This window comes from Oryzias latipes, chromosome 3 (genome assembly GCF_002234675.1).
Source record: "Oryzias latipes chromosome 3, ASM223467v1".
NCBI classification, from domain to species: domain Eukaryota; kingdom Metazoa; phylum Chordata; class Actinopteri; order Beloniformes; family Adrianichthyidae; genus Oryzias; species Oryzias latipes.
The window spans coordinates 23,069,381-23,095,306 of record NC_019861.2 but is presented as its reverse complement, the minus strand read 5'-3'; the positions used below and the strand labels follow the sequence as shown (position 1 = coordinate 23,095,306).

The 25,926-nt window shown below is 38.4% G+C and overlaps 1 protein-coding gene across 2 annotated transcripts in view; it reads left to right on the top strand.

Moving 5' to 3' along the window:
* The first annotated feature begins 4,573 nt into the window (after positions 1–4,573).
* Positions 4,574–25,926, top strand: part of spon1 (spondin 1) — a 70,826-nt gene continuing 49,473 nt past the window's right edge. Inside the window, exons 1-3 of one of the 2 annotated variants that reach the window (XM_023953515.1) lie at positions 4,574–5,219; positions 5,982–6,088; positions 13,915–14,048. In XM_023953515.1, the coding sequence (XP_023809283.1) occupies positions 4,988–5,219; positions 5,982–6,088; positions 13,915–14,048 (473 nt within the window). In that variant the 5' untranslated portion in view covers positions 4,574–4,987. The remainder of the gene's footprint in view (positions 5,220–5,981; positions 6,089–13,914; positions 14,049–25,926) is intronic. The other variant, XM_023953516.1, reaches the window with a different exon arrangement.

Below are 25,926 nucleotides of genomic sequence, written 5' to 3'. Positions count from 1 at the left end.
TTTAAAAGTGTCTGTTTATTTGGGTCAAATGTGGAGACCACATTTCACACACCTAGCTAGGTGGGTGACAGATAACGGGACTTTAACTTTAAATATGTGCAGCCAACAACAAATTTCAGCCTTGGATGCACTTTAAATATGTGCGGTCAATCCAGTAATGGGCATCATGTGTTATGTAGGGCCAACATGAGTTTCCATCACTTTTTGTACTGGTCGCATCTAAATACGTGCAACTATCATCAGCCTTTTTTTGATGTGACGATGTTGAAATCTGAACAAAAATAATTACTGCAAAAAAGTATTTTTTTTTTCAATATGACAATCTCAGATAAAAGCCAGAAACGTTTTGCAACAATATGCATTTGAAACCATGCAGCTGCGTGTGAAGGACTGTTGGTGTCATTGAGAATTCTCCCATTGTTGGGTTTGAGTGGCCCATACTGAGCTGTGCTTCTGTCAAAGGCACTTACAGCAGATTCAGATAAAAAGGTTTCAGCCTAGTTATCCAGAACATTAAAATTATATTGACAGATTTATGAATTCAAAGCAAAACAGACACACTTTTCAAGCATTATTTAGTGAGGAGAAATAATGACTTTATAAAGACTTATTTTCTAATGATTAAAACAGGAAAAGAAAGCAGAAATCATATAGATTGATGTTCAAGCCTTTTTGTTGAGTTTTTGTTCTAAAAGAAAAAGTGACGTAAAAAAAAATATCTACAAAACAAAGCTTTCATCTTTGCAGCAACAACTCTCTTGCTCCTGTGTTAAGACAGTCTGTCTGAAAAAAACTTTAGAAATTGTTCTGGTAAACAGTTTTTTTTCTGTAACAGAAATTGTTTAACCATGAGCACTGGAAGATTTTGAGTAGTTTCAGCACAACAGGGCAGTGAGACAAAATGCTGTCATGACACCTGCTGCGGCAGCATTTTTCCATCTAGACTGTGCCCCCCCCCACCCCCACCATCCATCCATCAACTCAGCAGTACATGCACAGAAACCAGCCACCCTCCATTTGTCAGTGCCCATCAGAAGGTGTTGCATTCCCATTATTTGTCTGCTGACCTCTCCCAGGGCTAAAATAAACACAGGGGGGTCGCACGAATATGGAGAGGGATAAGATATCTCTCGAGGAAAATAAAGAAGCAGTTGTGCAAACATATCAACATTTAACAGTTTATAACCCAGTGACATGTTTTTTTAACAAGTGAATTACTTCTTTTTAAAGTCAAATGTTAGGTTTTGTTCATCAGAAAGAAGAAAATAAAAAGGCAAATTTTGTTATTGAAGTATTGTATGACCAAATGGACTCCACACTTTGTTGTAAGCCATTCAGACATACTGCTGTTTACAGTTTGAATGTCACGTTTTAAATTTAGAAAAACTGTTTGTCATGACTGATGCAGATTGGTGTTAGTATGTGTAAGTAGGTAAGAGAGTCAATTATCTAAACCGACCTAACTTCCAGGTGACGCCTTTAAAGGAACAAGCTGCTCCAGTCAATAGAAGAAAAAGTTTGTTGGAAAAAAATTCAACTGTTTAGCTAATCACAAATGTCTCAAAGTTTAAGAATCAAAAGGAAAAAATAAGGACCAGACTGCCACAGGAGGAGCTTTTGATAAAGCTCAATTGTTCCTGTTTTGGCTCAGTTTACTCTGTCAGAACACTAGTGTTTTTGTTAGTTCTGTTTTTGCCTTGATGGATGACATTTTTATGTAACTGCTGCATGAATGTCACAGTGCAAAAAGCTGGAGGTTTAACTAAATTGAACTTTGACTTTGGTGTAACTAAACTGTCCACAACAGGTGTTAGAAATCTAAAATAATGTTATGCAAGCCACACAAGTTAAAGATTTTACAGCAATGATGGCAATGTCGCTGCCAAAACACAAATTGAGTTTTTATAAAGTTTGCAAGAAACAAAAACAAAAAAAAAAACAATGTTGTTACAAAATAGTGACAAATTGGAAGTGTGAAAAAAAATGCTGTGTAACATTTTAATAAACTTCTTCAAGTAAATAACAAAAATGACAGCAGAATCTTAAAACTTAAATTTTCTTTGGAAATTTTTTGTAACTGAATGTCAAACCAGAAGTCCTGATTTTATCGATATCTTATGATTTTTAATTCTGTCTGATAAAAACTGGGAACCGGATATTGATAAATCATGTAATAAAATGGTTACAGTATAATCGGGGTGGGATTATATAAGTTCGCTTCCTCCCACTCCCTTTCAAGCAATATTTATTAATATGTCTAATTATCCTAAGTTTGATTACCGGTAGTTACTGTATGAATGTATAACTGATGTTTATATTGCTGTTGTGTATTATTTCTACTTAATTGCTTGAAATAAACCATTTCAAATCAAATAAAATCAAAAATCAAGTGAAGTGCCACATCCAAAAATGCAAAAGACATAGAATCATCCACCAATGAATTTGTTCAATTTGTCTCACCTTTGACATTTGTCCTTTTAAAAGCTGTCTTGTTTCAGCCACAGTTAAGAACATTAGCTTGGTTCTGTCTTAGAAAACGCCCAATGGGTTGCCATTAAATTCTTTACAGTAGATACACATCATTGACAGTTAATGTAATAATCTGCAGCCCATCTGATTACACGGTTTGGTGCATTTTAGCTGGTCCTTGGAGATGAAGAAAGCTGCTGTGGCTTATATTCTTCACATTTATCCTTTGTCTACAGAAGGAAGAAAAAGATTAAAGATACAAATGGGGAAAAAAGAAAACTCCTGTGGTTGGGGGGGACCCAAATGGAAAAGATCAGTAACATACTTAGTGAAAACTTGAATAGATTAAATAAATGATGACAAAAGACCAAGGCTTAGCAAACTTAAATATAACAATTATAAAACCTTTCAAACTTCAAGATGATTAAACCTAAAAGTAACAAAACAAAAGTGACAATGAGGAAAAGTATACGTTCTTAAATTTACTGTAATTAACATGCAGAAGCAGTTGTAATTAGTAATAGAAGCATGTGCGACATGAGGGGCTAAAACAGAACAAAATGCCCATAATTCCCACATGAGTGAAAACTAAATCAAAAAACACTGAAAGAGATAATAATTAGCAAGCAAAAACCAGGATGACCTGAGCAACTGCATAAAAAATGTTCAAATGTTCAGCACTATTGCATGAGGTGTGTTAGAGCATATTGAAGCTGAACGCTAATTTATGATAATCACAATAATGTGGCTCCATTTCAGCTACTTCTTAATTAATACCATTCATTTTTCTGCCATACTTCCTTTTTTACTTGTAGATGTTAAACATATTCACTGATTTCATTGTAGTCTGGCTCCCTTAAACTTTAAATGTAGATGATCTTTCTTTGACATTTTAAATTGACATGTAATCCCACCTCTTCCATTGATTTTTACCAAGCTTCACTTTACAAATATAATCAGTCTATTTGGAAACCCCAGACATAACAGCTAACACTTCTACAGAAGATTTCATGATTACATCTTGAGTAATTATAAAAACAGAAAAGTTAAGTGGGAGTCAGGGAAATGCAAAATCACATCGTATCACAAGTATTAATTGTATTTTTCAGACTCAGAAAATTATGTGTCATTTTTGATGGTGATGAATGTAATTGTGTTTGCCACTGCAACCAATGTTTACATTTCCTGTCCTGGGTGTTTCAGATTGTTAGATTTGTTGACATAAGTTTTACTTTCAGCTCCACACAAGCTTTTTACCTCACAATGGGCTTTGTGCTCAAATAAATATGTTTGAGGTACTAACATGTAATTCCAAACTCTGTAACAGCCATCTCGGAAAAGTTAATTGCTACAAAAAACAGAAATTTTTCCATAAAATGTTATAATATGTCATGATTGTTGTGTATGCATACAGAACACCACATTATAGTGTAAATTCATGATGGTGCAATGTGACTTTTGACTACAGTTGGGCCTGTCTTGACTCTTGATCAAAAAATCTTATATTGGTAAAATTATACACTTTATTCAACCTAACTTTCATCATGGGAGGTGCTTGCCAAAATTATTTTTTAAAATCTATATGGGGTGCACAGGTGAGGTGCATGAATGTAAATCTGATCTGGGTCCACATGCAGGATGAGGTATGACACGTGGGTGCAGGTGGTTATTAGTGTACATTTTGGGGGGTTTTGTCCTCTCCTGAAAGTGATAGAAAACCAAACAAAATAAAGAAATAAAAAAAAAAAAAACGTTTTTTTAAGGATTCTGAATTTCTTTTGGTGTCACCCTCCTCTTGTGTTTATTTATTTAATTATGAACAGTATAGGACTCCATACTTGTGATCTTGTTACAGGCTGAACATGTGACTGCTCTGGATTGGTGGATATTTCTTAAAAGAGGCATTAATCCTGTCTGCAGGACAGGCGCGCCTCATGATGCTGAACTCAAGCAAGAGTTGAAATATTTGTAGCCTTAATTATTTGTAAATATATTCATCAATTCTGGCTCTGTTAACCTTTGTGCATCCCGCAAACAGGGGAGGTGAAACAATCATTTAAAAGTCAAGTGACAAAACACTTGTTTAATTTGTTACCTTGACAACCGTGCAGCATCATTTAGCTATTCCTTTGTCTGCGCGTTCCTGTCTTTCCAAAAGGATCAGGAAGAGACACACGAATCCCAGTAAGAGTTCAGTGTAAATCGTCTCATCTGCTGTGGGGAGAATTTCGTTGTAAATTGATGTGAACCTAAAGACAGCTCCTGGTTTGGCCACTTCCCAGGACTCTGGTTCAGCTGCGCGCAGCGTGCCGTTCATGCAGAGAGAGCGCACGTCTCATCCGTGTCTTCCTCCTCCTCTCCCTCATTGTCAGCAGGATGGATCTGCCCCGCTAGCTGCTCAGAAGTCTCACTTCAGCAGCTGGCAAGTTGGCTTTTCGTTTTCAACGGAGATCTGGGAGAATCTTTTTTTTTCTCCTTTTTGCATACCTACGCATCAACTTAATCGCAAGTCTGCAAAATGAAAGCTTCAGGACTACATCCAGCCGTAATGCTCCTTTTGTGCTTCATCTCCTCCGCTGCGTGCACTTCGTTGGGTTTCACCGAGGAGCCTTTCGAGAGAGCTGGGAAAGCGGACGGCTACTGTAGTCGGATCCTCCGGGCTCAGAGCAATAGGAAGGAGAGCAACAACGAGTTTCGCCTCCGCGTGGAAGGAGATCCGGACAGCTACCAGCCGGGGAGCACATACAGAGGTCGGTGTTTGCCTTCTGCGCATTTTTACTCAACACAAACTCGACCAACACAAAACTTTAGGCTACTACGCAGATGACTTTCAGCACACTACAAAAATCAGTGTTTGGGCACTTCAGTTTTGCTTCCAAACACTTAAAAATGACTAAATCAAATCACTTAAATAAAACGTTTCTTTGTATTTCCACTATTGTTTTTCTTTAAGATGAATTTCTCAATAAATTTAGAGATTTTTCTCAAGAAAAGTCTATTCATAAAATACACAAAACGGTAATATTTGAATTAACCATATTTCTTTTTCTCTTAAAAGCACATGAACATGTGCCATTTGATCTCCTCTGTGACTCTAATGATCAAGACAGAATCTGAAATGGAATTATTTTTTATTTTATTTTTTTGAAGTGCTGCTTCTGGTCAAAGGACACATTGATTCAATACAAGCAATGCATCTTCTTTGTGCCTTTTTTTCCAGTAAGAATTTCACACTTGGACAAATAGAATTTTTCTAAAGGACAATATATGAAAATTCAAACCCAATGGGTTGAAGTTAGAAGTCTGTGGAATATTAAAGTAAGCCATCCTGAAAGGTCTGAATACACTGTTCTGCTTTTAAATGTCAGGCACCTCTACAGCTTACTCTTACTAAGTCAATTTTAGTGTCTACGTTAGTTTTTGCATTTTTATTTTATATATTATTATCATTATCGTTATTATTTTTTGTCAATATGGAGATGAAAAGGCTTTCCTGTTTGTTTTGCATCTAGTGAATGTGATTGCATCCAGTCCCTCTTACTTCAGAGGATTCACTCTCATTGCCCTGAAAGAGGGTGCAGGAGGAGACAAGGATGATGACTACGCTGGAAATTTCCGGGTAAGGCAGTGTCACAGGTAGAACTTGGCATATCATTTTAAGAGAGTAAGCTAATCTATACATTTAGATTGGAGACGGCCACAGAACATCTGAGCATCTGCGCCTGACTGTAATACCGATACGGTCCTTTCTCTGGATCCTAACACAAGCGCTAACTATTATTGTTTTAACCTAACCTCCTGCAATAAAAGTTGATGGATCTTCAATCTTCAAGTCGCCCTTTCCTCTCACCATTTGATCTTCATACATTTAGAGTTTTCAAGACAGAAATTCTCAAGCCGGAATGCATTGTGTGAAATTGAATTTGTGTAGACTGATTAGAATTTTATACAACCCAAGTACTAAAGGAGAGGAGGGAAAGATCGGAGAAAGGCCAAGAGTTCAGAAGGAGAAAAAAAGCAGGCAAATGACGCTGGTTCTGCCACAGTATGCTAATGTGATCATGAACAAATCTGTTTGGCTTTTGTCATTAATGCAGAGTGAGATGTGGAGTATTAAAGAAAAGGTTTTATGCTAAACTGTGTAAGTTAAAGGATTCACATTTTTTTATTTAATCTTGGCTAAGGATCAGTTTTGAGAAGTTGTTCTGCTTAAAGGGAGACTGTTGATGTGTTTTATTTTTTTGGCTTGTGTTCATCATTCATAAGATCTATAAAAGGATCTTTACTGTGTTAGTGTGACAAAAATCACTAACCTTCACATTGACCGTGATATCATCATTTGCTTAAGTGTGGTAAATACGGGAAAGGTATGATATGCTAAATGAATAAAAAAACACACTTTAAAGTATATGTTTAAATATTTCCTCTAGTTCTTTTTAGTGGCTGGTCTATTTAAGGTTTGTCACAGCAAATCAATTGCCCCCATCCAACCCTATTTTCTACGTCCTTCTCACTCACTCCAACAACCCCCACCCCCTCCTTCATTACATTCATGAATGGCCTCTTTGGTATTTCTCCTTTTTTGACACTCCATCATCAGCATCCTTTTACCAACAAAATCACTATCCCTCCTCTCAATGTGTCCAAACCATCCTAATCTGGCTTTCTTACATTAATTTTCAAAATGTCTAACATGAGCTGTTCCTCTGATGCATTTCTCATTTCTGATCTTATCCACCCTTTTCACTTCTAAGAGAACTTCAACACCCATTCCAAGCTGCCTGTAAAAGCTTCTTCACTCCCTATTTACTTACCGTACTATTAGACCAAAAGTCCTCCACCTTTCTTCATCTCTGCTCCCTGTCAGCTGACCTTTTAATTTGAGTAATTCTCATTTACACACAGATCTCTGTCCTTTTGAAGCAGATCTTCATTTCAAGATAAAAAAACCTCAGCCTCTCCAGATGTTCCTCCACTTCCTCCCTGTTCTTACTACATATGAAAACATCATCTGCAAAAATTGTAGTCCTCATAGACTGCCGTCTAGCCTCACCTGTCAGTCTGCTCATTCCTATCCCTTTTTTTGTTAAGCCCTTCCTTTTAACACACATCTGAAATTTTTGATTACACTTCCAAAGCCCTTGATCTACTTTTCCTCATTCCAAATGTCACACTAAGTACGTTTCTGTCATTCTAGTTGATCATTGTAGGTCTTCAGTCATCTTGAAGGACCTCCTGATGGCAACTTTTCCGTTAAAGTTGAATTGAAAGTTGTCATACTAGTCAGGTAAAACAGCCACTGCTATTTGAGGCCATGACATTTTAAGTTTGCTTTAAGTAATTAGGGGAACTGAATTATTGATCTGATTTAACTTGTATCCCCCCTTTCTTTCACTTCCTGTTTTTGCAGTTATCAATAGATGCCAAATGGTATTGTGTTACCTGTACCTGTAAATGTGTTATGATCATGACGTTGGATCAAGTCTAACCTAATTTAAGATATACATTAGGATAGACAAAATATAGTACCAGTATGGAGCAGTAAATTATTTTAGTTTACCATAAGCTCCATTTGCATGCGTATACACTGACCAAGAATGTTTTCAGCTTCCAAGAATTGTGTACAGATCCTTGCAACATGGGGCCGTGCATTATCATGCTGCAACATGAGGTGATGTTGTTGGATGTACGGCACAACAATGGGCCCCAAGATCTCGTCACGGTATCTCTGTGCATTCAAAATGCCATCAATGAAATACACCTGTGTTCTTCGCCTATAACATACACCTGCCCATACCATAACCCCACCACCACCATGGGCTACTCGAACCACAACATTGACATCAGGAAACCGCTCACCCACATGACGCCACACACGCTGTCTGCCATCTGCCCTGAACAGTGTAAACCGGGATTCATCCGTGAAGAGAACACCTCTACAACGTGCCAGACGCCATCGCATGTGAGCATTTGCCCACTCAAGTTGGTTACGACGACAAACTGGAGTGAGGTCAAGACCTCGATGAGGATGACGAGCATGCGGATGAGCTTCCCTGAGACGGTTTCTGACAGTTTGTGCAGACATTCTGTGGTTATGCAAACCGATTGTTTCAGCAGCTGTCCGAGTGGCTGGTCTCAGACAATCTTGGAGGTGGACATGCTGGATGTGGAGGTCTTGGGCTGGTGTGGTTACACGTGGTCTGCGGTTGTGAGGCCGGTTGGATGTGCTGCCAAATTCTCGGAAACGCCTTTGGAGACGGCTTATGGTGGAGAAATGGACATTCAATTCCCTAGCAACAGCTCTGGTGGACATTCCTGCTATCAGCATGCCAATTGCACGCTCCCTCAAAACTTGTGACATCTGTGGCATGGTGCTGTGTGATACAACTGAAGATTTCAGAGTGGCCTTTTCTTGTGGCCAGTCTAAGGCACACCTGTGCAATAATCATGCTGTCTAATCAGCATCTTGATATGGCACACCTGCGAGGTGGGATGGATTGTCTTGGCAAAGGAGAAGTGCTCACTATCACAGATTTGTGAAAATATTTCAGAGAACTGGTTATTTTGTGTATGTGGAAAATGTTTCACATCTTTGAGTTCATATCATAAAAAATGGGAGCAATAACAAAAGTGTTCCGTTTATATTTTTGGTCAGTGTATATATCTATATATATGCATTTATTTATTTATTTTCTGTTGTTTAGCAGATGATTTTATCCAAAGTGATAAGTGTCATACAGTTTAAAAATGAGTAAAACAGAACAGGTGCCAATCTTTTCGGGAATTTACAAGATGTATTGCTATGAAAAGAGCATTTGCTGCAGTTCAGGGGAAAGTTTGGAGAGTTTCAGGCGAATCTCATTAGAGTCACAGTCAAGCTGAGATATTTTCTGTGAAAACTAGCCCTGAACATGCAAGAACATTGAGAAGCTGAGCATTTTTTTTTGTTCTGTGTAAAAATCACTTTTGTGTACTAAGATGAATGACACATTTCAATGTCATTTGTTGTTATGTGACACAAGCATTCAGTGTACTTGTTAGCCACATGGTGATATGATGCATTACTATGCAGTGCTCACACGCCTGTGCACAAACTTAGAAAAATGTATGAGAACGAACAGAGCTCAGACCCTTTATCTAACATTCATGGACACATTATTTATGCACCTAATTGAAGTTTGTGTTTGTTATGTTGCAGCTTGTTAAGATGACAAATTTTCCCTTTATAGAGTCATCATACTATGACTGTTTTTGGCCCTAGTTTTAGGAGGAATTCTGTGCATTAAAGTAATTAAAAGAAAGGATGACAAAGGATATCCCTGCCAGAGTCGAGTTCTCCTTGGAAACAAATCAGATTTACTATTGCAATGCCAACCGAGCTTGTGCTCTGTTTGTTCGAGGATTAAAAAGCCCCCAATAGCAGCCATGTATCCCACACTCCCAGAGCTTCCCACAGAAGATATCTTAAGGTGAACAGTCATTAGGCCTCCCAGAGTCCACACAACACATATGGACTTGATGTGCAAATGTCCGACATCCATTGAGATTCTAGTAAGGTTTAAAAGCTGGTTTGCATTTCCAGGACAACCTGTACGGTCACTCATTTGGAATCTTGCAGAACTGATTTAAAGTCATTTTCCATTATGTCGCTGAGCTTCTTCCACTCAATCTTTTCATTTTTGACAGCAAAACCCAGTTGTACAGGACAACCAACCCTATAGACCTAACTTTTTTCATTTGTAGTGCCCACTAAATTTTGGGATTGCTGCCCAGTGGGCACCAATAGTATTGTAACCACAGCTGTGGTCAGTCCCCAAGGCCCACTCCACTGAGATTCAATGTCCTCCATTGTTGGTTGGTAAAAATCTGTCAAACAAGGTAATTTGTCACATGTTCCCAGCAGACCCTCTCTACACATTTGGGTGTACCAGCTCATTTCTACATTTCCCCTTGCCATGTGATCCAACACAAAAATTTGAGAACACTAGAGGGAATAGAGTCAAACCTCTTTTTAGAATCATGGTTCCAGACCCAAAGCTGTAAGTTGAGGCAAGTCCAACTGTATCTAGTTGGTAGCCCTCAACCTTGTGCCACAACTGTTAAAGAGTTGTCCAAAGAGCCAGTTGTGGCAGCTAAGGATAGGAATGCTTACCTTCCGCCACTGTTCAATCCACAATGTCCCAAACCCTCACAGGCCTATGCTGCAGGGGATGAGCCTGCAGGAGAACAGGAAGCAGATTTGACAATATAGAACAACAGAAGACTGGATAAGGAAGTCTAAAGAGTTTCAGTTTCTGCTCCAACATTTCGACAGTAGGTTCAAAAGAAACATAAATAACATAAATGTGGTCCAATTGCATGAGGATGTTTTTTGGCAAACTTCAAGCACCAACTAAGGAGCTTTCAAACACCACTGTGTTCCTCTTTATTTTTTATATAACAATATAAATGGACCCATTAAAAAATGATTAAAAAGAAAAAAAGTGTAAAGTTGGAAGATAGTGAAAAGGGGACATTTTACAGACAACTTTTAAAAGTTTCATTTTTCAAATGAAAAATTCCACAGGGAATCTCATGTGTTTCTGAAGCCAGGAGATTCTCAAAAAATATTCCAATATCTATTATAAACCCATACAGCAAACATTAAAGTAAAGTGAAATGTAGCATTTTGCTATAAGGAAAATAAATTGTTTACAAAATAACAGTCGTGTCTAAAGGCCTGCAATTTTTCTGGTAAATTTGTTTTCTGATTCAACTTCTGAATGTTTAACATGAATCACTTAAAAGTCCAGAACAACTTTAGTCAATATATGAGCGTGCAAATGCACTGAACTGCAGAGATTCTGCCAGCAGCCTTTTCAAAGCATGGATCTTGTCACTTGTTCTGCAGAAAGCATTAACATGATATTAAATGCATTCTACCACAGTGTAAAGGGAGAACTGTCATTCACTCATTCATGTGTCACATTCAAGCCTCGGTGTTTGCAGAGAGTGTGACCAAACTAGTGGAATGACGATTAAAACATTGCAGAAATCTCCAGGGAAAAATGACGATTTGACAGAAATATTTTGATGAGTTTATCAAGTTTTTTAAAATTTATGAGTAGATTTTTCAAAAGAGGATGCTCTGTTAGTGTCATATCCTTTTGTCTAACAGTGTACCGTGTCCTTGGTTCAACAGATGTGGCAGAGAGATGCTTTTTTGGATGCAACCTAGTTGTTTTAGAATTTATTTACTGGATCAAGTAGTTCATTCAGCTTCATCCACTCATAGGACTCTTTTCTGCATTAGCAATGCTTAACAGTTCTGATCAGTCACACGACAACTTCCACTCAAAAGATGGGAAAAAGTTCTCTCCACAAGATAATTCAAAACAAGCTGCTAAAATTCACCTACTGGGGGTGGAAGAAAGAAATAAATGGTTTTTTTTTCAGCATTGAGAAAACACATTTACACTCTCATATTAACAACCTTTTAAACAACCTAGCCCCCATTTTTTGTGTCATTGCGCCTTTTAAACATGTCAGAGGAAGTAAGGCGTGCTGTGGAATTATTTTTTTGGCACTGAACCTTTTAAAGGTGTTGTGTTTTTATCTTATTTGTAATACAATTCTTTTTGTTTTTCATCTGTGCAAGGTCATTTGTACTGAACTCAACAACTTATTTTCATTTAAATATTTTTATTTAAAATTCCTATGCAACAAAACTAATCCCATGTGCATTTCTTCCTTGATGACAGTTTAAGTGTCACACCCTTTACACTTGTCATTCACCGTGTACGCTTGTTTTTAATCACAGCTAAATGAAATTTTTTTATGATGTCCAAAGGATTGTTTCCTCACTCTTTCATACTTTAAGATGGTACTGGCCACCAGGGTTGAACACATTTCCTTTTAAGCTGTAAAGTATTGTAGATTTGGTCATTATATCTAAATAAAATACAGTTTTCTAAATCATGGTGACATTGCTTCACATCAAAATGGGTGTTGAGGGCACAAAGAATGATAGATGAAACACACAGATGTATGGCCATAACCTTTTAGATGTTAGAATCAAGGAAATTGAGCCTATCTTTGATTATACTCCTGTCAGGTTCTCAGAACCTGAAGGGCTCTTTGAAAGCTGTGTATGATCACCTGGCTTATTGGAGGGAATGTGTGATAGAGCAGAGTAAATGAACGGCTATCCAGAGATTTTTCTCCATCATTGACTGCTTAGTCAGTCTATCATCATCTTCTTATGTGTGCAGACACACTATGCCGCCACCCAAAAAGGAAGAAAAGCACCCCATACAGCCCTAATGTACAGAAAAAAAGAAAATAATAAACTCCCACAGGGGACATCAGGGTTTAACATAAAGCTCATTTGAAATCTACTGGTGTACCCCCATCTTCCTTGTTTCAGGACTGCTCTGACTTGGTTAAACACTTGGCTCTCTTGGGAGGTCAGCTTGCCACTATGTATGTGTGTTGGGCAAGAGTGTAAAACAGGAGGGCATGCTGCTGATGGCAGACTGGATCTGAAAGGTAGAATCCTAAATAGTTAATATACAAAATATTTCATAAAATCTTGAATCTTGTAGAATTTTGCTTAAATCTCAGGAGACTTGAAGTCCAATCAAGTCAATTGAAGATACCTGCGTGAAGCCATGGGGACATGGATGGAGAAGAAAATAAGTTCCGTGCACGTGCACTGTGGCTGCCAAGCTCCCCCTTTCTCCCTCTTTGGCTTTAACACACAGATGCACACACTCAAAGACTTTTAAAGAGAGCTCATTCATAAGATGGCTTGGCAAAAGAAGCTCTCCGCTGACAGCTTCATGGAGTGAGAAATGCCTTGTCCTTGTTGCCCTGATGTCACTTCCCATCAGACAGATTCTTGTTCTTTGGGCAGCTAGAATTTGCTCTCTGGTTGGGCTCCTTCATCCAGTCGGTTTAACTCATTTTCTGTCTGGTTAAAATCAATGACACGGTGAAGACTATCTCAGAGGTGCAGCTCAGTACATACAGTATCACATATTTTGAGACCCCAGTCTCAAAATAATAGGCTAAATAATGGTGCAGATCTACAATTTGTTTTTATATTTTATCTAAAAAAATTAAATTCTAAATAAATAATTTAAAGGATATAAATGAATGCGCCCTTCAAAAGATGTTTTTGCAGTTTTCTTAGGCTTCTCCAGCATTGAAGAGAGGCTGTGAGATCTTTGTGGCATGCTGTCAGAATATTATCACAAATGGTTTGACACTGACATTTATTTGCTGATAAGGTATGAAAGAGTGCAATCAACCTGAGTTTTGGTTTGAAGTAAGAATGGTTTGAGCCCTACAGTGAGAAAGGAAATAATTGTTGATGGATGAAGGTAAATAACCTGTAGGTGCTAAAAACTTAGTTGAGAGCACTTATATGCATAATAAACTGTTTTTTTTAAACTTGCTTTGCAGATAATCGATGAGGATGAGACACAGTTTATGACCAACTGTCCTCATGCAGTGACAGAGAGCACTCCTCGCCGGCGAAACAACATTCAAGTTTTTTGGACAGCGCCCCCTACTGGCTCTGGATGCGTTCTTCTCAAGTATGTACATATGCTGAACCAATATGAAGGAAGTTCTCTTCCCAAACCTCAACCTCTACAGATACGCAACACTAACTAGTCCTTTACATCCTGAGGCCCTCAAATGGGTAAATGTGCAGGCTGTAAAGATATGAGATCCAAAGATTTTGTGAGAGATGTATGCCATAATTGTGATTATACCATGGCCCGGGTGAATACTCGATTCTGATTGGCTGCTGGGTGTGCATTAAAGAGTGTTATACCACAGGATAACCGCACGGTGAAAAAAGAAGTTCCAGTCACCTAGCTTAAATGTTTTGTATCACTATGCCGGCTTCTTTAAAACAACCTTTTGGTTCATCATCTGGACAAAAACAAGCGGTAAGAGGTGAACTTTCTATCTGAATCTGATCAGCATATATATATTTATCGCTTTATATTGCCGAATCATGACTACAGCGGTGGTGCCTTGTTACCATGACAAGGCGCAGCACCAGGTCACAAATAGTCTGCTTTTTCTGAAAAAAGCGGTACAAATCGGAAGAACACAAGAATTAAGGACTAAAAACTGGCTAATATTTATTTATTTTGTAAGGGACCATGGTATAAGAGGTTAATGGCCTTCGAAGTGTGCATTATCACTTTTTAACGCTCTTCGCGGAAGCAACCATTCTCCGCTTCGTGTCGCACGGTTCAGGATTCCACGGTGTGCAATAAAAAGTGAAAATGCATACTTCGTCGGCCGTTAACCCTTACTTAGTTTCACTTTTCTTTTTAAAACAGAAAGAGAACTTAAGTTCATGCTTATAGTTTACATTTTTATATGTAATTAGAAAATGATCAATGTGCAAATTCATTTTTTTTAAGTATAATTCTATTTCTTTTCCCTTTTGATCATTAAGCTATGAATGTGTTTTTATTTTTTTATTAGTCAGAGTTAAATTGTAAGCATGTAACCAGCACATGTCCATTCCATATAAGTAGTAAAAAGTGTTTATTTGGTTAAGCACGTTAAAATGCACAGTTTCAAACTCCTCTAGAAGAAATTATAAGTCATTTGTTACCTTTTATTGCCTTTATCTATTTTGAAAGCTCATCAACATTGAACCACTTTCCAGTTCTTAGTCCTCTGGGTCTGTGTGCTCAAACTGTAAAAGAAAATCATGACAGAGATTCTGTTATCTCCCCTGTTTCTTTTTCCAGGAAATAATGAGAGCATGGGGATATGGGACTTAATGATTAGACCTCACAGTGGCTTTAAATCAATGCATTATTTAGTGCTTGATGCTTTCTTTCTTTTTTGGTGTGGAGTATTACGACACAAAAGAGATGCTTAATAATGTTCCAACTATTGTAATTTATTTAAAAAGCTCTGACTCTGTAGTTTGTACTTCTTCTGTTTTGCTCTTATCTACCTGTTTTTTTTCCAAACTTTACTATTTCTTTTCCACGCCCCCCCCCCCCCCCCCCCCCTTGCCTGCCTTTCTACTTTTGCATCTCCATCATCAGATCTATGTTCAACCTTCAACATAGAGTGGAGAAATAAATAGGCACATAAGATGAGCCTAACTTGGTAAGAGAGACTTGGAACTGAAAAACTTTGCTGTTGTAGCAGATGAGTCACAAAGAAGCACATAGATTTTCAAAGGGAATTGGTTGGAAAAAGTAAGCATAACTAAATTTGGATAATATAAATTTGTTCCCTGATCTTCGTTCTACAGAGTGTGATGGTAAAAATGTTAATGTTTTTTTTGAAAACATTATGGTGTTTTTATGTATTATTTTCAACAGGTTACACAGAGACTTTGTGTCTAGTCTGCATACAAGAACAGAGAAGTTCTGTTTTTAGTTGTTTTCTGTAAGGAAGGGAAAATTATTGCCACAGTAAATAGTTATTTTTAGTGTAACTTCATTTCCCATTTGTTTTTGTTGTGAATCTCTCTCGCTGTAACTGGTGTCTGTTGCATAATTAAAGGAGGTTTTCTGTCTTTTAGATGGAAAGACCATGTTTGGTGGTTTGGCTTTTTCTAAAATTTGTCCATGATGACAGGGTCATGCAAGGATGCTCATTGAACCTCCTAAACTCAGACTTCTGGCTTTCAGAAGCGTACAATCTATTTTAAACCCTCTAGTGTCCTTCAGTCAAATCCAACAGTTTTCAGTAACATTTTGAGTTGCATTTAAAAGAAAAAGCCCCTACATAATTAACATTGTGTTTTTCTAACTGCCTGTGTAATTTTCAATTCTTGTAAAACAAATCATTTCAAGTTTTCCCCACTGAACGTTGTGTTAACCCTCTGTGCTGAGACATTTGGTGTCACAGTCAGATTGCTTTAGATGTGCCGTATTTTCCGGACTATAAGCCGCTATTTATGTCACCAACTTTCAAACCTGCGGCTTATCCAATGACGCGACTAATTTATGCTTTTATTTAACGGCCGCCAGGAGCGCTCCGGCAGCCTCAGAGGGTAGACTGCCTGCATAGTTCTATATCCAGCAACAAGCACGATGGTTTTGACACATGCACAAGCAGCCAAACAGCATGGACATGACTTCAGCTCTTAGACACTTAAGTCATGGTGCAATAAAAGAAACACCCATGCTCAGCCGCATCCCACAATCCTTTGGTGCCATTAGACCCAACGTGCACGTGACCGCCACTACAATATCACGCAGCTTTTAAGTTAAAAGCAATCATTAAAAGCAGTGTGAAAAAATCCACCATCACCAACGGGTTTGGAAAAGCCGGTCTGCTGTGTGCCAGAAGTTTCCTTCGCTGTTGTGGAAGGAAACTTCTGGCCCCACGCAGAGCTGCGTAGACCGCGCATAAGTCACTGCTGCTCTCTTTTACTGGTATGTTTTTTTAACCAACCCTGTCATTTTCACATTGCTGCCGTGTTACAGGCGGAAGGAGGGGAGAGCTGGTCTTGCGTTCCGCTGCAGCTCCCTGCTCCTTCTTAAACACGCACGCGGTTTCAGCACATATACATCATCAATCTACAACACAGTGTGGCGAACCGGGGGCTAGCCCCACCTTAAGCCCCTAAGACTCATGGGAAGTGGGGAATCTGAGTGTGAATTTCCACACCATAATTGAGGGAGCTGTTAGCTGAATTGAGGTCCATGCTGTTTGGCAGATGTGGGAGTGTTCAAATAATTAAGCTAAATCATTATTTACTCCTTCATCTCTGAGACTACTGTGGTTTCAAGCAAGTTAAGAAAAAAACAACAACTTAGCACTTAGTTCTACATTGCTAAGTTGTTACTTAGCACTGTACTTACCTTATGTAATGGTTCATATTTTTTTTCACTGAATAGGTTGTGATTAATACACACCCCATTTGAAAGAGAGCATTTACACAGTATACAATTTAGCTCAGTCTAATGTTGCAGTATCTTTAGTGAAACAGACCTAGGGCCTCATTTATAAAACTTTGCGTAGGATTTGCGTCAGAAGTGGTGTACGGATGAGACATAGGACGTGCGTACGCACAGAAATATTCGGATTTATAAAACCGTGCGCACGCACATCCTATGCATCTTTCCCTTAATAAATCACAACCGATTCTAAATGTAGCGCAGCTTTTGCGGCTTCATGACACGCCCATAGTTGCCTATAAATAGTCCGTGAAACGCCCACAAATGAATATTCATTGATTGCGAAACCATGGCAAACACCGAGAGGAAATTAAAAAAAACGTAACTTCACTCAATGTGAAGTAGAAGTTATCGTTGGCGAGGTGGAAAAGAGGAGGAAAGTGTTGTTTGGAGGGCACAGTGTGGGCATTACTAATGCCAAAAACGCACGTGAGTGGCAAACGGTGGCAGACGCCGTAAATGCTGTAGCCTCACAACCTCGGACTGTGGCCGAAATAAAAAAGAAATGGTCGGACATCAAAGTCGAGGCAAAAAAATGTCTGGCGCTGCATCGCCAGAGTGTGTCTGCTACGGGGGGGACACCGGAGCTCCCCGGAGCAATAATTGGGGAATCCCTTTTAAGTGGAGTGGTGATTGAGGCGCAGGGGGAACACCGACGCGCCAGATACACCGGGTGACACACACCCAAAAGCCCGCAGAGGTCCAACAGGACGGCTCGAGGAAGTCGGAACCGGCTCATTAGCCACTCGTCCTCGTTTGCCAGCAAGTCTTCTTGCTGTCTAAAGATGCGTTCACTCCGAATTCTTCCATTTGCCACATCTTCTAAGAGCGCAAGATCAGCCATTGTGCGTCATTACGCATTGTGATGGGGCATTTTATTTCCCTCCATTTAATTACATCTGACAAGCTACAGATGTCGGTAATAATCGACGTGGAAATGGGAAATTGTTCAGCGCAAATGTAATTTCTTGTTGCTTTCTGAATGGTTGAGACATACGCCATACATTGTTTATCAAAAAATAAAACAAACTAAAGGCATATGCATGAATACCATAATTCCGTAGCTTATGAAGAAATGTTTTACAATGAAAACAACTTTCCCCAGTGGACAATTAATATGTCCGTCTGTCTGTCTAATTGCACCTATATCTGCTCCGCCAGACGGACACATTAACGAGGATATCAGTTTTGTACATTATTTCGTTCTGTTAACGATATTATTTATGAGGATGAATTGCACAACATGCCAATATTGCAGAACATATTTCACTTTTCTATTTGCAAATATGTGTTCATTTGAATTTCTGTTGTAATTTTCGTTTGATTTTTTTTTTTGTTTGTTTCACTGCTGATCGATCAAACGGGTGTTCGTGTAGGCTGTTAATTGTAAGACTTGCTTTGTGAAGTTTTCATGTTATTTATGAGAGGCAGTATTGTCATTTTCATTTTCACGTGTTTCTTCCATCTGCCGACGGTGTCGCCGTTTCTCATTTCATCTGTTTTTGTGCGTACGCCTGGGTCAGAGTTTGCGTGAAGGACCGCACATTTCCACGTCAAGTTTGCTTTTTATAAATCTCAATTATTGCGTAGAGAGTGGCGTACGCCTTCTTTTGTGCGTACGCAACGTTTATAAATGAGGCCCCTGGGCTGCACAAAATATTTTTTCAAGCACATTTTATGGGAAATTCTTCAAAAAATGTTTATAGCAGAAGTGTGAATTTGCCATCTAAGATACTTCACTGACAGTTATCTACACATCCATTTGGAGCTCTATTTCAATTTCTTTGTCAGCAAAACTAAATATTTATTCAAATTACAGCATTGTTAAGGAACTTGTAGTTTTTGTCTTATCAAAAAATGCTTTTTTTGTGTTATTGTGCCAAAGATTTTATGCAGTTTGTCTCTGTAGCTTTGGAACTTTTTTTTAAAATGACTGGCAAAGAAAAACTTCAAGGGTTTAGCTTTTAAGCTTGCGATGTATGCTATTTTTATGTCTTCTTCCCTTCATTGTTACGACTGTGATTATTGATATTTAGCTTTAAAAACTGACCTTTGGTGTTTAAGATTAAATATTCATGTTGTTCGTCTTTTTTTCTCTTGTTTTTTTCATGCTTTAGTGAGAATTTCGGTAAAGAATGATACATAGTAGAATTATGTCATAAGTTACAGCAGAAGTTGCAATAGCAATTGATTCCGCCCAGGTTCAGTAATGAGCCTGACACACATACAGCATCTTTCAGGAGCTATATTCTAAAATTATTCTTACTGTTGTGGTTGGAAAATAGTAAAACTAAAGTGATTTAACTCATAGTTGCAAGTGAAGCAGGCAACAAAAGGAGATTTTCTCAATTTTGCCAAAGAAAGCAACAATATTATTTTTTTCTTTTCTTTTAAAACTCACTTCTTTCTGACTTCCACCTTCTTTTCCACCCAGATGATGATTGGAATCGTCTGTGGTGTGGATCGGGTGAGATATAGAATTTAAATTGGATGTTAAATAAGCATTACTCTGCCTGATTGTCTGGCCAACCCAGAAAAGTGGGCAAGCACTGAAGCAGTAAGGCAGTGAGCTCTTCTCTGTCAGGGAGATAGGGTATGGGAGAGCTGGGGAGATTGAATTATTGAATTAATATGTGTGCAATTAGAGATGTCCTAGTGAAATACCATAAATAAAATAAATAAGCATATGTGTGTGTAAACATTTTTTTTGTTGGCAATTTACAAAATGCAAAGTGAGCAAACAAAAGAAACATCAATCACTATTTGGTGTTGGTACTCTGCCTTAAAACTAGCATCAATTCTTGTAGGTATTCATGTAGTTGCACAAAGTCAGGGGTTTTGCAGGATTATAGTCAGGTTTATGATTGACCAATTTTGTCAATCAGGAGCTGATGATCATCGGTGTCACATGTAGGTTGGGCAATGCAGTGGTTGGGCAAAGAAACTAAGTGTAGCAGATGAGAAACACATCAAGCTAATTACCCTTTGAAATAGAAGATGTGTAGCAGTGCCATCATCTCAGAAATGGCAGAAACCAGTGGGACCCAGGCACATCCATTCACTGTCAAGGGAAGTCTGGCCAGAAGTTGGAGGAGTTGCTGCCAAAATTACACCCTTCCAACATGGAAATAATGCCAAGCGACTCCGGTATGCATTACAACACAAGAACTTGGTGCAGAGAAAAATGGCAGCAGGTGCTCTGGACTGATGGGTCTAAATTTGAACTATTTGGCTACAGCTGAAGACAATTTGTTTGTTAAGCAACAGTAAAGCATGGTCGATGGTTCTTGAACATTTGGAGCTGCATTTCTGCAAATAAAATCGGAGATCTGGTTAAGAATAATGGTATCTCAATGCTGAGAAATACAAACAAATACTTAACCAGAACTACTTCCACCAGGGAGGTGTATGATTTCCTCCAAGGTTATTTCTGTGGATGAACAATGACTCCAAACATACAGCCAAAGTCATTGTGAACTGTCTTCAGATTAAAGAAGAGCAAGAAGTACTGGAGCTGATGCCCCCCCACAGAGAGTTGATCTCAACATCATGGAGTGTATCTGGGATTACATGAAGAGAAAGGATGATGTGAGAAAACGTAGATCCATAGAAGACCCATAGTTAGTTCTCCAAGATGTTTGGAACATCTTACCTGTCAAGCTCTTTAAAACACTGCAAGTATAACTAGAAGAATTGATGCAGTTTTAAAGGCAAGAGGTGATCATACAAAGATTGATTTAGATTTCTCTACTGCTATTTTGCTGATTTTGTTGATGGATAAATATAAATGATGAACATTTCCATTTTTGAAAACATTGTTTAAAGATTTTCTTTCCAGAGCTGTTTAAAGTGTTACCGCAGTACTTTATACAAATATATATCGAAAGAAATTGAAAGAAATGTGCTGATGTGGGTCAAACATACATAAAGGAAGTTAATTCTAGAAATTAGGCATTTGATAAACAGAGTGATATGGTCTTTGTTTTTTGGAATCCAGGCTGAGTGATATTTGCAGCATTTACAGGTTAAAAAGGAACCCTTACATATGACTCACCGTTAAATCAAATTACAACTATCTCTAGAAATACTTACCAGAGCCTCAATACAAGAACTCTAAAACAGAGCTCCTTGTGCAAAATAAAATCAATGCGAGACACAGTAAAAAGACAAGATATTTTTCTTGATTTCCAGTGTGCCTTTGACTTCTCCAGCCAAAACAACTCAAACTTTATGATGATGGTGAGCAGATACCGGTAGTTTGATTTTCTAAAAGCTACTGGTCCACAACAGTGTGCCCACTTGGCTCAGATGTTACCTCATCCGTCCTCTACTCTGATCCTCGTTGTTGGGGTTTTATCCCCATGGATACCTTCCTGGAGTCCATGCTGATGTGAGAAGCTGGTGTTTGTGAGGAAGTTAGGTCCACAGAGTCTTCCCTTCTGTTTTTGTTTTCTCAAGTTTGCTGGCCTCTGAGATTTTTGTGTGTGACTGATTTACATGACAAGGGGCCTTACAGACTTTTGTACCATACTACCAAGTGAAACAAGCTTCTGAGATGGTTCAACCTAGGGAACCTTTCCTTTGACAGGCCTCGTGTGTGGTTAGCATTACCATCGGCCTGCCAGTCAATCAAGTCAGTCAAGTACAAACTGTAGGATCAAGTGCATTTCTCTGCCTTAGGAACTTTTTTGCAGGATATACCTGAAAGTTGGTTTCCAAGACTCTTGTAGATTAAGGTCAAAGACCAATCTCACTGCACAACAGCAAGAAATTCACACACCCACCCTCACCCACACAAAAACAGACATGCTTTGCAATCAAACCTCTATCTTCAGCTATCAGATTTGATGCAAATCCAGAACTACCAGATATTTCAGCTCTTCAAAAGACCACTGGAGATAGATTAGACAGGGGAACAATTTTCCATTGACCCCAGTGTTAAAAACGTTGACATCAAAACTAAACTGATTTACAACCTTGTTTCAATTTTTACTAATATTATCTGAGGGAGGAGGGTTGAACAGTTATTATTTGAAAGCTTTTTTGTCATCTGTTTGAACAACAGGGAGCAGGTGGAGGAATATCTAGAGAGATGGAGATTTGCTCCAGAAAGAATAGAAATTTAGGTCAGCGAGACAGAGTATCTGTGTGAAAACGACAGGGGCTCAAGTGGAACAGGGAGGTTACAGGGAAGAGAATTAAAGAAGGCGGATGACTTTAAGTTTTTTGGGTCAACAGTCCAAACCAACAGTTGTGTAAATAAGAGGTGAAGGAGCTTGCATAGGCATGTTGGAATAACTGGACAAAGGTATGATGTGTGACCAAAGAGTGTCAGCAAAAATGAAAGGAAAGGTGTAGAAGGCTGGTGAGAGCAGCCAGGATTTAAAAGTAGTGGCTCTAAAAAAGAGACAGAGGGCAGTGCTGGAGGTGGCAGAGCTGAAGCTGTTGAGGTTCTCTTTGGAAGGGGATGGATAGAATAGGGAATTAAAAGATCAAAGATGATGATTAGCGAGGGACCAACTAAGCTTTCTTTTTACATCATTCTGCACAATTAGACATTTGGCAGCATCTTTGTTGAGATGAGTCGAGCAAACTCTGGTCAATGCCCCCATCCCACTTCAGATTTCACTTTTACCATTCAAAGTCTGATGATTGACATCAGATTATCGGTCCAGAGATTATATATCTATGGTTGCAATAAGCAAAAGTCTTGTCCATTGACATTACACACAGAATTTATTCAGTTTTCTTTCCCAGTGGTCTTCAAAACAGATTAAATGATTTTTATGGATTTTATGTGAAGAGAAAATATATTCTTTGACAAAGTACTGGCAGTGCCAAAAAGCAACATGTGTAAGAAAGAACACAAAAGCATCTTTCTCACTCCATGCTTTCATGAGGAATTTCTTCTTTTTAAACAGCATATTTATGTACTTTTTGGAAATGTCAATAGGTTTCAGTTGTCCCTGTTAAAATAAAAATAAAAAAAGCTTAATTTATTTTTGTCAATCCAACCTGGTAATGTTTTTGTTCTTCAACTGTCAGTGATTAGGAAAACAGGAAAACATTATCATTCAACAGTAGATGCTTCCCTTTAGGTTTGTTGACGCTCAAAAATAGGCGCGAGAAAGATTTTTGACATGACAAGATTTTTGATTGGTGTGCTGACAGAGACGTCACAGGAGTGTCACAAGTAAATGGGAGATTTTACAGCTTGTGAACTACAGACAGTAGGATCTAGAATGTTACATGGAATAACAGCATTTCTACTTTTCACACTTCCCCTAATATCCTTCTGACACTTCATCTGTGTTATCTTGATAGCTATATTCCTCAGCTTTGCATGTGCAGTATAGATGATATCAACAGCTCAGTTGTTGCCAGGTTACATATACAAAACTCAAAGGTATTCATGTGATATCTAGATGGAAATTTCAACCACACATCTCTTTGTAATACTTTGTAATACTTAAGACTCTAAGCATCTGTCACAGACTACATAAACTTCTGAATGCAAAGGTGCCACCAGGATAGTGAGATACTTCTCTGGTGGCCAGCCTGAATAACTGGAAACATGGCAACCATGAAAGAGAAAATGCAATTCTTTGGTTACAAAAAAGGGCCCTCATCTCTCCCCCACCTTACTTGAGGTGATCTACACATCCAGTCTCAACAGAAAGAGTAAAGTCTTATCTTATTTGTTTAACATTTTTATAAAAGTTGGTTGGGGTTAGGGCTTGTGGTTGTAACTGCTGAAAGATTTTCTGACTCTGAATTTTCTAAATCTTCTAAAAATCAAATCACGTAATATAAAAAAAAAAGTGACCCCACGAAAACTAATAATTTTTGCTCAATGCACTATGAAGTTCTAAGTGTAATTTTTTATATGTAGGGCAGGGGTGGGCAATTCCAGGCCTCGAGGGCCGGTGTGTCTGCATGATTTCCAGATAGTCTTGCCCTACTCATGGCTGATTACCTGGTTCAGGTGTGTCCAGCCAATTAGAACATGCCAGAGCAGGGTATGCTGGAAAACATGCAGGAATGCGGCCCTCAGTGCCCACCTCTGATGTAGGGTGTTACACAAAGTAAAAAAAAAATAAAAATCATCTTTTTCACAAAAGGTCTGTGTAGTTGCAACTTTAAAATTCTCTGACCATAATTGGATCATTGAAGCTGAATCTGTTTGGAGTGGTCCTAATATTCAAAAAATAATATCCAAAATGAGATTCTGTTTATTTGGATATATCTTCACTTTACCTAAAAATTCACCATTTAAACCCCCTTTAGCAATAGTCCTATTCAATAAAAACCTACTGAATATCATGGAGAAATGTATGAATGAGTGTTATGATAAGTAAAAGAATAAAAAATAAACTCACATTATGCTTTAGTGCCCGTTAAGGTTCTCAGACCATAAAAAGTTGGACAGTAAAAAAATCATTTAACACTTGCCATTTATTGATAAAATTTGAACTTCTTAGCTTTTTCCCAATCATAAATCAAATCTAATATGTCTCTGGTTGTCAATGTAAGGGTGGGGTCATCTAAGATAGCACAAGGGTTTACCCAAACCTCCATCTTGCTATGGACCTAAAGCTAATGGGGTCCCAAAAATGGTGCAGTTCAGTTTGGCTTAACCCTTGTGCTATCTTAGATGACCACACTCTTACATTGACGTGTTCTCCCTACCATGACAAAGGTGGATAAAAGTGGAAAGATTTCATGTAATCCATGGACACCAGTGTAGATCAAAAATCATTGAAGAAAAATGGTTCAGCGCACTGTCTAGTGCAGTGTTTTTCAACCAGTGTGCCGCGGCACACTAGTGTGCCGTGGGAAATTGCCCTCATTAACTGAAAAATTAAACATTTCCCATCTCCAGGATTTCAGCTCTCTGTTCATCCAAACAGGCCCTGATGAAACACTGAGGAGTTAGGAATATAAAAGATCGTAAAATACTTTTTCTTTGCGTTTATTTTATTTTATTAAAGACATTTTGATAAGAATGACGTACCGCGATTCAGCTGCAACTCCGGCTGTATTTTGGAAAAGTCCCGCCCCTTTAACTGTCTCCACCAATCATTCTTGGGGAGCTTAATCACATGTCATCATTCTGACCAATCAGAAGTGGTTAAAGTCTTCACTTCCTTGTCCCGATTTAGCTCGTAAAGTCGCTCAGTTCTAACAGAGATACCAGCTAAAGCTCGTCTTTATCGGTGTAGCTTTCCACAGAATCCGGTATCAGACCGTGGAACAAGTGAACAAAACAATGAAGCTCCGAAAGGCGATCTCCGCCGGCCGTTTATTGCACTACATCTCCCATGATGCATTGGATTGTGAGAGTGACAGCGCTCAAGGAGATCTGTCGTTAAACGTCTTGATCTTCTAACTTAACTTTTATTGCATCTTTTAGAAAAAAAGCAGCTGCAGTTTCCAGCTTTTTCTGCAACAATTATCTAAAAAATGTTTTATTTCATTAAATGAGATTGTGGAGGGGCTGTAGATCAATACAGACTATGAG